Source organism: Drosophila albomicans, chromosome X, assembly GCF_009650485.2.
Source record: "Drosophila albomicans strain 15112-1751.03 chromosome X, ASM965048v2, whole genome shotgun sequence".
NCBI classification, from domain to species: domain Eukaryota; kingdom Metazoa; phylum Arthropoda; class Insecta; order Diptera; family Drosophilidae; genus Drosophila; species Drosophila albomicans.
The window spans coordinates 16,007,321-16,021,488 of NC_047627.2; the positions used below are offsets into that span (position 1 = coordinate 16,007,321).

The window sequence follows — 14,168 nt, forward strand, 5'->3', positions numbered from 1 at the left end:
TTGTCGCCTCGCTTCACGCCGCCGCTTCGCAAAGCGGGCAGCATGCGGGAAGCGGATCCTGCAGCGTTGGCCAAAAGACGCAGTCGCCTCCAGGAGTTGCGCGCCAGCAGCAGCAGCGGCTGCGGTGGCGGTGTCGGAGGCGGTGGCAATCAAGCTAGCGAAGCAGCCATCGCCTTTGGCGTCAGCAAACGCGAATCGAAGCGCCGACAACATGGCTTCAACTCCGCTTCCGGCTCCGGTTCCGTTTCGGCGATGCGCAAATCACAATCTCTGGATGCTGATGGCGGTGGCGAAAGTTATTCGCTGGCCAGCATTCAGTCGCCATTGTGGGTGACGCTGACGAATGCGCGCACCATCGAGGAGCTTGCCCAGCAGAAGCTGTAACGAGTCGTTAATTGCTGCTCACATTGTTCATCTTGTTGTTTGTTGTTAAATGTGTTAAGATGGCTTCCCCGCCGCCGCATCCAAATGGTTTTTCTCTAAATGTAGCTCAAAACACGTTCATCCTGTAAATGTTACAAGTAAAATAAACAAAAAATAATAATAATAATTACACCGCAAGAAAAACAAATTGAATCTAATGACCAACCAAGTAGTCCAAAAATAAAAGCCAAACTGCAGTAAAATCAACAATTTGCCAAGTGTTTTCTTCTATTTCCTTTCCAGTCATTCTATATTGCTGTTAAACTAACAGCTAAGAAGCGTAACATTGACTTAACAGTTGAATGTTATAGCAATGTTAAATATTTAAGAAACTTTAGAACAAATGTGCTGAAAATTGCAGTCAACTAAAGCTGTTGGTTTCGTTTTCAGTAAAAATACTGCTGTTAAATAAACAGCGTAAAAACGTAACATTAACTTAACAGTTGACTGTTATTGCTATGTTAAGTATTCGGAAATACTCCATAATAATGAATATTGTTCCGACAATTGCAGTCAACTAAAGCATTTTGTAACGTTTCCAGTAAAAATACTGCTGTTAAATTAACAGCGTAAAAACGTAACATTAACATAACAGTTGACTGCGTTAAATATACTCCAGAATAATGAAAATGCTGAAAATTGCAGTCAACTAAAGCCTTTGATTTAGGTTTGGTTAATGCTCAACTTAAAAATGGTATTTTTATATATGGTTTATTTTTGTTTTTATTTAAATTATCTTGTATATGTAATAAGAGCTTAAAATACAAATTTAATTTCATTATCAAAATACATTGTTATACAATTTCCTTAGTAATTTTTTTTTTTTTTTTGCTTTTTTCTTACATTTTGTTACAGATCTTTAGTTGCTTCTTTTATTTTCATTTTCATCGTTTCTCATTTCTTTCGTGTCTTTTATTATTATATTTTCGCTTTGTTTAGCTTATGTAATTATATAATTAGTTTAGCTTTTCTTTTATACTTGCACACCGCATTTCACTTTATATATTTTTAATATTAATTAATAGAAAAAAATACTAACAAAAAGAAGAGGTCGTCATGGACATGTCCATTATTGTATACAATATATATCTATATATATATATATATTTATATGTAGATTAAAGTTCTACATATACAGCTGTAGTATTCATATAATACACACAATTAATTCAATTCAATTCAATTAAAAAAAAAACATTAATAAACGAATCATACAAAAATGAGAATATATATTTTTTTATAGTTATAGAAATTTGAAAATAATTCAATTTCAGTTTTCCAATAGAAATACCAATAGGAATATTAGAGGCTTGTGTTCCCAGATCCAAAAAGCGAATAAAACTGAAAACAGTTTGCATATGAAAAACGAAAATCATAAAGAAGTCTAGAAATCAAAATAATAAACAGCAAACAATTCAATTTTCGTGCGCGTTTACGGAACTCGGAACACGCCTGACAAAGGATAGAAGAACATAAAAACAAATTGTGTATAGATGAATATAAAAAAAAATAATAATAATATAAAATAAACTGAAAAAATGTTTTTACAATTAAACTACTAAATTGCAAACAGGTCTCGTCTGTGTGTTGGGTGTGTGGTTGGGTTGGAGGTGTATTTATGTGCGTGTTGATATGTGTGTGTTCGTGTGTGTGTGTGTGGTCCGAGGCCTGAGCAAATTGGATGCCATCATTTATGCAAACGCTTTTAAAACATGATTGACATAGATCATTTCTATTTAATTTTGCAAAATCTCTATTCTCACTTCATTTAGGGAAATGTAAATATACCAAATATAGCTTTCGGTACATTTTAGTATTTTTGCGGCATATTTTTTTCTTTTGCCATTTACATACTCGTAGTTTTCTCACATTTTTAAAGTGTTGCATAAATTTAGCAGCTGGTTTAACGAAACAACAAACAACGAATTCAAATAGAAATAAAATCCGAATTAGGAAGAGCACAATGCACACGTTATGTTGTTTTGATTTTGCTGTTGTTGTTATCTTTAATTTATATATATATATTTTTGTTGTCTTTTCAATTAGTTTACAATATTTTGGCTGGGAAGGAAAAGAGCTGCGCACCCAAAAATCAAAAAAAGGAAATCTGCGCTTGTCTTTTGATATATCTTGAGCTCTCGCTTTATAAATCCGAGCATGACAACAGCTATTCCCCTGTGTGCATAACTAACAGTCTGGCTTTAATGGCCGTGGATTGATTTCATGTTAAAAAACTGTTGCTATAATTGAACACAATTGATTTACACATATTTCTTTTATGTTGTTGTTGAGTGGTGTTGTTATAGTTTTCTTATGGCTGCTTAGGGACTGTTACAAAATAATCAGTTGCCCCAGACAGCCAGCACATAATATTCACATTGTATATATATTACCTTTGATGTATATAAAATAGCAGCAAGTATGCATGTGTGTGTGTGTTGTTGTTGTTGATTTCAATTTACAATCTGAGCACAATTGCCAATACCATATGTAAATGTATACTTTTGATAAGACGACGAGACGGAAAGGGAAGGAAGTGGGTTTTCTTTTTAGTTTTTTTTTTTTTTTTTAGAATTTTTTTGTTGTTTTGTATTTTGTATGGATAAAATTGCACCTGTCACTTTTGATATTTTGTTTGTAATTCTGTTTCTGTTTTGCATCACGGGCTCAGTGACTCGTTACTCATTGGATTAGGAGAATACATGAGAAAAAGAGAGAGAGAGAAAGACTAAGAAGAGGATAGGGGATGGATGAGTAACAGGTACAACCACAAAACTATCACACGGCTCAGCTCCTTTTACATGTGTATCGTGGCTGCCGTATAGCGCGCCTCTCCACGCCTCCATGACCACTGGCTGGGACGGAACTGTTGAGAGAGAAAGAGAAGGTACGATTAGTGTGAGCGAGACAAACGACGATTGCATTGTAATTGTGTTACGATGGAAACGAACCTGATGTAAATGCTTGGACTGCATGTAAATACAGTTAGTTAATCATTTTACATTTGCTTTGCAATTAGTTATCAACACCAACTTGAACAAATATTGTATATAGTATATGGGTATTTCCACGATTTTAGGTTGAGTAAACAATACATTTTTTTTATGAAAGTGTTCTTATCTTAATTGCGAATAATCATGTGTACTTTTTAATTTTTAAAATAGCTTGGCAAAATTTATAACTCAAAAATTGCAAACCCCTGCAAAATGAAAATACTTTTTCTTGTAGAACTATTTTTAATATAAAGCTGAAAAATCACAGTAACTTGTTATTAAATTTAAAAAAGTTAAAGCTTAACTTAGTAGTAAAAAATGTTCAACTAAACAATTTTCCTAGATAAAGATAAAGATAAGTCAATTTTTTGTTGCAAATATGGAGATAGAAGTAGAAAACTATCGAGAATTAAATTCAAAGTTTTAAATAACGGAATAATTAATAAAAATAAAGTAGAGAATAGAAAAGAATAGCAAGCTTTTCAGCAACAATTTTCATATTGTTATAGTCTACAACTTTCACTCAATTGCATTGAAATACTCGTAAATGTATAATTGACAAACTGTTCTCTGTAGAAATACCCATATACATATAAATATAGATGATCATCTATCTGTCATGTCTCTCTCACCTGTATGAGGAGCTGTCCGCTTCTTGTGTGTGGATTGCGGTACGCATAGAAGAGCCATAGTGTCACGGCAAACACGAGGCAAATGGGCACCATAAAACCAAAGGCAACGCCCACATTCTTATTCTCGGGCGAGACCGCATCGAGATGCTCGCTCTTCTCCTTGGCGGTGTCTGTCGCCACCGCATTCGACACCGATGATTGGGTGCTGCTCACCGTTGACTCAGTGACATCCTTGGCTGATGGCGTCGTTGAGATGACGCCACCGTTGTTGCTGTTTTTGCTGCCACTTTGCTCCTGTGTGGCATTGTTGCCCTTCTTGCCCAGCGGCGGGCATTGCTCGATCTTTGAGATGCTGGTGCGATCGCAGCCTGAAAAATGCATCAGTTGACAATATATTACATTGCATAGAATGAGATGGATTGGACATGAACACAGCAATCGGTTAAATGCAATTTTGTTGTTATTATTATGACTACAAAATCCATTCCCAAAAATAAATCGTTAACAATCCATGGATTACTCACCCTTCTGCTGCCAGAGCTGCTTCATGCGATCATTGCCAGTGGCTGTGGAGCAGCGATTGAGTGTCGGGCACCAAGCACACTGCATAACAAAGTGTATAGATAGTAAAGCATACCAGTTATCGATAGACGCAAAGTTCAACTTACCTGGAAAGTCGTGTTGTGATTCATGCACGACTGACAGTCGTGATAATCCAAGCAGGTTGGCAGTGCCGTTAGCATAATGATTGTGTTATTCGTGATCTCCTGCTGTCCAAAACTGACGCGATGGTACTCAAAGATCGTCTTACGGCGTGCAACTAGAATCAGAGCACAACAAATGAATTGGGAGCCAATAGTAAAACAATGTAAAAACAATTGAAGCTTTAGAACACATTCGATTCTTACTATCCAGAGGATAGTTCGAAGTTCTACATGAATATTTGATTTGATTATGATAATTTAGTACAGCTGTGCTGCAAGTTTCCTATTTAACAGCGCTGTAATTAAACATTCCGACATTTATGTTAACCAAACAGTCTGCAACAGAAATCTCAAAAGTTTAAGATGTGCTGAAGATGTTAGCAGTGCCGAAATTGATCATATTTATAATATTGAATTTCTTAAAACAGTCTGCAACAGAAATCTTAAAAGTTCAAGATGTGCTGAAGATGTTAGCAGTGTTTAAGATGTGCTGAAGACGCCGAAATTGATCATATTTATAATATTGAATTTCTTAAAACTGAATATCGTGTTGTATCTCTTGCTTAATTGTTTTTATAGTAATAACTCTCTAATAAACTTACAGTAGAGCATCTTGTCGACAATGTAGGCATCGGAGAGACCAACTTTGACCGGATGCTGGCTGTCGAGAATGTTGCTAATCAAGGTGGGCAGGCGATAGTACACAAAAGTGATGTCGCCATTCTGATGCAGTGTCGCACTGAACGTAAAGTTGCCATATTCGGGCTTGTCCTGCAGTGTCACATTCTCCCAGACGACGGTGAAAGCGGTGCCTGAACAACACAACAAAACCATATTTAATTTCAATTCATATAGTACAAAGGACAAACTTACCGTTATCCTTGAGACGCACAAACGAATCATCTGAAAGGGTGGTATCAAAGTTGGCCATAAGTGGAGCAATATATTGAGTGGCCGCCAGCCAGGAATGCACATATTCGCCGGTGTAAAGGAATCCTCCAGTGGCGACAGTCACATTACGCACATAATGACCATAGAAGGGGAAATCGAAAGTGAGCTCAACGGTCATGGCGCGACGATGCGCTGACGAGAGCATATTATTCTCGCGTATTGTGACCATTTGGGACCACAGGGCGGCCACCTCATCCTTGCTCACATACAACAGGCTGCGGTAGTAATCGAAATGATCCTCTTGACTCTTGAGCGTTTGATTTGCCACCTCCTTGGTAATGATCTCCTCGGGCACATCGACCTCATCGATGATTGGCCGCTCCGTCGATGTTGATGTCGTGGCAGCACCGACTGGTACCACGACCACCTTTTTGGGATACTGTTGCTGCTGCGATGGCGATGGCTGCTGTGCTGCCATCAATTGCGTTTTCTTTGCCGGACTGGCGGCAACAGGCGCTGGCGCCGCAGCCGGAGTCTGTGATGCGACAGGCGTTTGACCAGCAGCAGCTGGAGCAGCAGCAGCAGCTGGAACTGCGGCTGCCGCTGCAGCGGGCGCATTGATGCTAGTGTTGATGCTGCTGGTGACGTTGGCACTGGCTGTTAAATCCTTGCGCTGCCCGGTTCCATTCACGCCCACATTGTGCACATCGTAGGCAATGCTGCCGGTGCTGCCCACATTAACGCTCGCATTCGGACTGATGCTCTGGTATTGATTCTTTTGATCCGGTGACATGGCCACCACGGGCGTGGACTCCGCTGGCGCAGCGGGCGCCGCACGACGCATTCGTTGCACCTGTGCTGTGGACAACAGCACCACATCATGGGGATGTATGTTTGTTGTGTGCGGACTGCTATGGCTGCTATATTCCGTTGGAGCTATAAAGAGACGAGAGAATAAAACGTTCGATTAGATATGTGATATTTGTAAAAACTCTGGGTGTTGATTGACCGACTGATTAATGCACTGCAGTTGATAACTTCATTAGTATCTAATCTAAATTACTAACAGTTGCCATACGATACGGTCATTCTTTGCCAAAATAATTTACAATACCTGCTCAATGGTGATTAAATTCTCTGTGAAAAATTGAATTATTAATGCATAGTCTAAACATTAAAAGCTATAAAGATATATCGAATTTTCTAGGATAATTTTTTGGAAAATTTCAATTTCACAAAAAAGAAATCTTTGAATTTTTAAAGCATACTCTAAAAGTCTTTCTTTAACTCCATATTTAAATTGTTCTATATATTTCATGCTCAATTTATTTATTTATTAAGTATTTAAATTAAATTTGTAACTCTCCACTTAAAAAGCAAACAGAAGAAAACTTTATGCTATCTAAACAGTGCGGATGCCCAATTCCGGTTTTTAAGGAATTTCAGAGTAGCGATAATGTTTTCCAGTTTTACTTATTTGTGCAGTGTATTTACATTGTGAATCATTTTTTGAGAGTCAAGTTTATCAAATAAAAAATAATAAAAAAAAATAAACATTTTCGGAATTATCAAGTCTTAATCCGGTTTCTCAATTCTAAGTATTGTTCATCGATTCGTCGAAAGTGTCGATTAGTTAGTACACAATACAGGTAACCCGGTTTTTTTTTTATTGTTATTGTCTTACGGTCATGTTGAAATGTCAGGGTGGCAACTCTGCCACAAATCAGTTCAAATGTTCAACGAGCATACGCATTAACATGTCAAAGTGCACGCCAAGCGCCTTTAACATAATCGCATTAACATAAGCATGTTAACTGCACTGCAAACCAACTGTTAACTATCTGTTGTGGTGGAGCTGTTGCTGTGTAACTTGTTCAATGCATCCACATCCACCATTTTTGCACTTTTATTCGGCTGCGAATAAAACCGACGCTGATTATAGACTTTTTACATAATATGACATTTGCATAAATTATTAAGCAATTCGGTTAGCTACTTTAGTTGTTGTAACCACATTTTGTGCCTATTTTTGTGTGTTGTAATTGCTTTTAACGGTTACTTGATGCCCCCCACTCAATATCGATTTTCTATTTTCATTTGAGGCATTTACACGACTTTAACCCCCACCCACCTGATTGCAACCCAGCCGCTGTCTTCAGCCAACCGTCTCAAATAAGAGCATGTCAAGTAAACTAGCTCTACTTATACTACACATATGGAAGCACGCACATATACACACACACGCACGCACGCCAACTGAGATAGGAACGTATGTTTGTATGTGTGCGTGTAGGTATGTGTATCAAAGGGCACTGCGCCAATAATCGAACTTTGTTATTGTTTCTTTCTCTCTCTCTCTCTCACGCTGCTGATGTCGCTTACAACAATTGCGGTCACTCACACTCATAAAATATCGGATAAATTATCGATTACGATCATCAAACAAGTGTTTGGAAAAATACCATGTAAATACATGTAAATATTGTTGGATGAAGGTTTGAAGCCTAAACATACATATACTAAAAAGAAAAAACATTAAAAGCTAAAGCAGCACATTATATATTTTGATTATTTCTTGGTATTAATAAAATAAAAAGTATATACACTGCTTGCAATTAGAGAAACGGAATTTTTGCATACTCCGCACTTGTTTCTACTCCATGCAAATAACTTGCGATCAAGTGACAAATACTGCTGGCACTTCTCCCCTCCCCGATCACATTGCACAATTTTGTATGCTACTCGATTACAACAAAAAACAACAATATTTTTGCATAGCGCTAAGGAAATCAACGCAGCGGGAACGAGAGCGAGAGAGGGAGAGTGCTACAGCATTTGTTGATCGTCATCTCTCTTCTCTCGTTTTGTCTATTTCCCCATTGCCTTGCATAATAATAACTAGCGGTCACACTGACTCACACACCTGCAGCAGCCGCAGCCGCAGCAGCAGCTGTTGTCGCTCTGTCCTGCTCTTGCAGCCGCTGTTTTGTGCAGTTGATTCAATTGAACCCGATGTTAATTGTTGTGTTAATGGTAACAGTTAGCGTTTATTGTTGCTGCCATGTAGTTTTGCTATTTTCAATAATTGGCGCAAATTTATGCAACATTTAATTGAAAACTAAAAGTTATTGTTATTCATTCATACACTTTAAAATATATATTGTGTGCTCTATGTTAATGACCTTAAGCGGCATCCCCTTGCACACACACACACACACTCACATACGGTGCGTGTCGGTGTGACCCAATTTCATTGCTCTCATTTCGTCTTTTGGAGAAATGTGAGACTTGCAAAAATCAACGAGAAAAAAAAATAAGTTAATATACATATATGTACATATCAAAATTGTTTCTTCAATTCTTTTTTATTGCTCCCGTCGCGTTTTCGTTTAGCTCAATTGAAAATCGTTTGTTTGCTTTTCTTTTTTGTTGTTGCTCATTTTGCCTCTAATTAGTGTATTTCTTTTCTTTGTCTCTGATTTTTTTCGTTCATAACTTTCGTGATAAAAGCTTTCACAAAGCGAGCAAAGGGGGGGAAATAGAGTGGTTGATAATTCCGACAGGTATTTTGCGTCGTAAGATAATGATACCCCTTATTCGTCTAGCTACCAAAAAAAAGTTTGCAGTGCGATTAAATTTAAATTTCATACCGAAATAAAACAAAAATGAAATCCAACTTAATTCTTTTTTTATCGCACTGCTTAGTCAATGGCTGGTTGAGTTCAAGGTTATGTTAATACTTTTGTATATAGTATTCATATAATAATAAAATACCCTCTACTGATTTTGCTTCCACTGAAAAATAAAAAAAAAATGAAAACCGGTGCAAGTTTCCTTTAACGAACTGTTGCCAACAAATTCAAATAAATAAAGACATTTAATATACCAAAAATTATATTGATATAAATATTAATAGTATACATATGTATGTATGTTTCACAACTTAATCCAGGGTATCTAGAGTACCAGCATGCGTTATGCACCATTATATGGCTTGTTTATCTGGCCTCAAGTTGACAAGTTTTTCGTATATTTGTTTGTACATTAAATTTCTGTTCTCAGCTCTTTTTTCTTCTTTTATTCATTGTTGACATTTTGCAGTCTGCAGTCGGACAATAAAAACAACAATAACAACAACAACGGCAATTGTACAGTTGACGTGGCCGAAAAGCAAAAAAAGAGTTCTTTTTGGGCTTAAAAGCGCCGTTAAGCAAACCATAAGCCGTTTGCCGGACATGCTTATCGGTCAAATCAGAGAGTGAGAAGCACCAAGAGAGGCCCTCAAAATGCATTGGCGACATCGAGCGACAGAGACGGCTAGACGAACAAACACACATAGGAGAGTGAAGAGTGGGCGACACGAGACGAGACGAGAGAGCAGACAAGGTGAGAGGAGAGTATTAAGAGAGGTGGAAGAGCTTTGTCAATGTTGATGATGTGCTAACGTCGACGACTGCGCTTCCTGTTGTCACCACGTCAATGGGTGTGTTTGTGTGTGTGCGTGTGACTGAGTGAGTTGAGGGTGGGAGATGTTGCCACATCGAGTTTCAACTCAAGACGCCGACAACTCAATTGGTGTGGGCGCCTTTTTTTTGCTGCCATTCACAAGATAAACACACACAATGGGCGCAACTATTTTGGTCAACACAAGCAGAACGAGGGCAGAGCAAAGCGACAAGCAAGAGAGAGCGAGAGAGAGAAAAGATATAAGGAAATGCATTCCAATGAGAATGTAATACTATCCAATTGGATTCACGCAGTTATGTTGCTCTATCGATCGCATATGCAGATTTCGTAGTCAAGTGTTGGAAAATGCTAGCAAAGCAAAACAATTATCATTTTCTTTGTTCGCGAAAGCTCTAGCAGCTGATGTGTGCTTTTGCTTTTTTTTCCCTTTCCTTAGATTAAACTAACTACACCCCTTGTCCACATGATCTGAGTGGCTGACTGATCTTTAACATGACATAAAGCGTGGCTCATTGACGCATTTAAAAAAAAAGAGATGAACTGCTTGATTACTACAATTAAGACTACAGTGTTGACACATGGAGCTGTTATACACACTATTGCAATTTTCATTTATAAATATAAAAACGGGAATTCTCCAGGAAAACAAATGGAAACTGCAACAAAGATAAGTTTCGCTGGTGATATCCCAGCGATTGTGCTATCAGTTTTGTTTACTTTTGAATGCAGTTAAACGCAAAATGAATAATGACATAACTTAATTGTCATATAATGACAAAAAAAATTATTTCTCATTAATTTGCTACATTAAATAACTAAGTACAAAAAGTGCTGTTATCGTATTGCTTTATTTTTGAATGCGTCACAAAATAAGAAATCCCGTAACCAAAGATATTTTTATTGACGTCACTACTTAATATGCATAATATTGACTGACTACTTTAATTAAATGTATATATGTAGATACCACACTAACTAAACATTTCAATACCGAATTTAAGTGCTGATTTAAAAAAAATTCAAATTAATATAATACTAAAACTAAAGAGAAACAGTTGACTAAACTAAAAAAAAATAAATAAAGAAGCCAACTTAAATATTTGTCTATCTTTCGATTAATCGCTGCTTAAGCAGTTATCTGCAATCGCTCATCTCTAAGTAGCTATCGATTACAGATGTGTTTACATTGTAAGATTTACGTTGTCTCACACACACACACACACGGACACACTGATTTGTGTTTATCGCAGTAGAAGCAGCAAAATAAAAACAAAACAAGTACAGAAAATTGCAGTTGTACCATTAGCAACAGAGGAAAGCAAAAACAACTCTCTTGATGTTGTTGTTGCCCTTGATAAGCGCTCTTTGGTCTTTGACTGTGCCAGTCAGTGACTGTCCCCAGAGTGCTATAAAAGGCTACCGAACAAGCGATTGAGAATTTGTAATAGTTGGCAGCAGCAGCAACAACAATCGATGTGCATTTTGTTGCTGCTGCTGATAACTGAAAGTAGTGCTGCTGATTGATTTCTAGTAAAAACGAAGAATAGACGAACGGTTGAAACAAAGCAAAAGTGCAAGAACTTCATAAAGTGGGTGGGTGGGAGACACGCACACAAACACACACTGCAGCTGTAACAACAGCAGCTAACACATGGAAATTCATATACATAAACATATTTGTGTGTGTGTGTGCGTCTGCAGTAAATGAACTGTGACGAAAACGACGCTAGCAGTTTAGAAATACCAACACACACACATATGTACATTAGTTACTGGCTAATTATACAACACTGAAAACTTATGGCCCAAGGGGTCAGTGTAAAATGGGTGCACACACACACGCACATTGCGAGAGAGAGAGAGAGAGCGAGAGAGAGTAGCAAATGCAAGACAACATTAAAATAGCGGCTTAACAGCAGCTGCTGACAAGGTTGCCACCTGTTTTGTTCTTTTGATCAATTCATGTATTTCAATTGCAAATTGCCGACAACTAAAAAAAACTAAAAGAAAATATGTAAACATAAAAAAAATGAAAAAAGATCAACACATTCACCTTTTGCTGTGCGCCTTAATAAAAATGCGCCACAAATTTCAATTGAAATATGCAACGTTGAGATGTCCGCTCGGCAATTGCGACAGCGGCTGAGAGAGGGGAGCAGAGAGATAGAGAGCGGGGGGTGGGGGAGAGGCTTTGGAAATTGTTGCACGTTAAGTGGAGCATGGAGCAAATGAGCGTAGCGTAAAAAAAAAGAAAAAAAAGTTAAAAATAAAGCGAACGTGGGCTGCGCATTAGAAGAGCGAGAGCGAGCTAAAGGTAGAGTAAGAGAGCGAGAGGCAGACAGGCGACAGGACGTGCGTTTCTTAGTAGTGTTGCTGTTGTTGTTATTGCTCTTGGCTGCCTATTTTCACACTCGGCTGCGCCATAGAAACACACACACAGACGTACTCAATAGTAGAAACAGCAATATACGTTGTACACTTGATATATTTTACTCTCTTGTTGTTGTTTTTGTTGTCAATTAACGCATTTGCTCTGCCAGGCAGCGAAAAATGTACAAATAAAAACACAAAATTCATTTTAAACATCAGCAACAACAAAGACACAAACAAAAGAAAAACAGAAAATATAACATGGCAGCAAAATTTCACCATACAGACACAAAAAAAAAAATGAAAAAAAAAGTACCAACTGTCAGCAGAGCGCGCTCTGGCTTCCCCTCTATGTTCCCCCCTCCTGCATCCCACAAACACACACACCATTGACTCTACTGACTAATCTTCGCGTTTTGTCTTCTTCGACAACGTCGTCATCATCACCATCATCATAATCATCAGCAAGCATAAACGTCATTTGCTTTTAATGTTGATCTGTCATATGGTGTTGCAGTAGTTTTGCTTATTTTTTTTTATTTTTTTTTGGTTGCACTTACTTAGTAGGGAATTGACACATTGTATTGATCCGTAAATTGTTAATAAAATTGCGATTTGCGCGCACGCACTACCGACACTTTTCGCCATTTTTTTCTTGTACCACCCGCACGACCAAAAACGCACACGTCCGCAGCGACTGAAAATTAAAATATTAATGGCAAAACACGACTACACGACACACGGTCTGCCACATGCGGTACAATTCTAATAAATTCGGTACATTGCCCTCTTTGATTGTGTACAATTGCTCAAAATGGTACACTTTGATTTGTTGACATATAACATTTTCTGTATGACAATCTATTTAGAAAACAATTTTTAGTTTTTCCGTGACAGCAAAATATAGTGGAAGTGTTTTATGGAAAATGTCTTATAAAACAAATTTGTAAACAGTAAAATATTTGTTATCGAAATGGGTACATTAAATGCGTAGTATTTAATGCGGTACAAATATACACAAGCAACCGTGGGAACTAAACAGTTCGGTATTTTATGAGCTCCAGCTGGTATCACTATTTTATGGTATATGGTATTATTTTCTGGTATACAACATCAATAATAATACAATTTATTTGAAATATGTCAAATTAAACGAATTTGAAAGTTATTTGGCAATAAATAATAATAATAAACAGTTTGAATTTGTCTATAGCCAATACCACGACATAAGTTAATGTCGTCATATTTGAAATTGCAAACAGCTGATGAAACTAACTCCAACCGATATATGTTAACGATTATATGAGCCGGTATAAAATATACAACATTAATGAGAATATATATTTTAATAAACGTTATGTATATAATGATTAAATATTTAATTTATTTTATGTGTTTTCACATTAGAAATATTTAATAAGATATAAAATGTATGAAATTCGTATATCGATTGTTATTTTTGTTCATCGGTGTTGGTATTAATGTTAAGCTTAGATTTCGATTTTTGAATAAAACATTTTATATTATTTAAAAATAAGAACAAACAAATAAAATTAAAATACTTAAGCTTAATTTTGATGGTATAAATCTAATAAATTAAATATATGGAAATTTTCGTAAGTCTGCGGCAAGCAATTTAAATAACATTAATTTAAAAAATCAAATTTAATAAAAAAAAGTTAAAAGTT

At 36.8% G+C, this 14,168-nt stretch overlaps 2 protein-coding genes across 2 annotated transcripts; one reads left to right on the forward strand and one right to left on the reverse strand.

Moving 5' to 3' along the window:
- Positions 1-42: 42 nt before the first annotated feature.
- LOC127565331 (uncharacterized) lies at positions 43-384 on the forward strand. The gene has a single exon (XM_052003371.1). The coding sequence runs from the start codon at positions 43-45 to the stop codon at positions 382-384; it is 342 nt and encodes a 113-aa protein (XP_051859331.1).
- A 901-nt stretch (positions 385-1,285) lies between these two features.
- Positions 1,286-13,212, reverse strand: LOC117578268 (plexin domain-containing protein 2). Its single transcript, XM_034263690.2, has 7 exons — positions 13,041-13,212; positions 5,626-6,579; positions 5,355-5,564; positions 4,717-4,868; positions 4,573-4,651; positions 4,049-4,416; positions 1,286-3,289 (listed from the first exon to the last, which is right to left on the reverse strand). The coding sequence occupies exons 1-7, from the start codon at positions 13,126-13,128 to the stop codon at positions 3,221-3,223; spliced, it is 1,920 nt and encodes a 639-aa protein (XP_034119581.1). The 5' UTR covers positions 13,129-13,212; the 3' UTR covers positions 1,286-3,220.
- Between the last annotated feature and the right edge of the window lie 956 nt (positions 13,213-14,168).

Coding starts and splice junctions, on each gene's coding strand:
- LOC127565331 (XM_052003371.1), top strand. CDS start 43: ATGCGGGAAGCGGATCCTGCAGCGTTGGCCAAAAGACGCAGTCGCCTC.
- LOC117578268 (XM_034263690.2), bottom strand. CDS start 13,128: ATGGCGAAAAGTGTCGGTAGTGCGTGCGCGCAAATCGCAATTTTATTA. Junction 4,652..4,716: donor ATCACAACACGACTTTCCAG/GTAAGTTGAACT, acceptor TTTGTTATGCAG/TGTGCTTGGTGCCCGACACT. Junction 3,290..4,048: donor GCGGACAGCTCCTCATACAG/GTGAGAGAGACA, acceptor CTCTCTCAACAG/TTCCGTCCCAGCCAGTGGTC.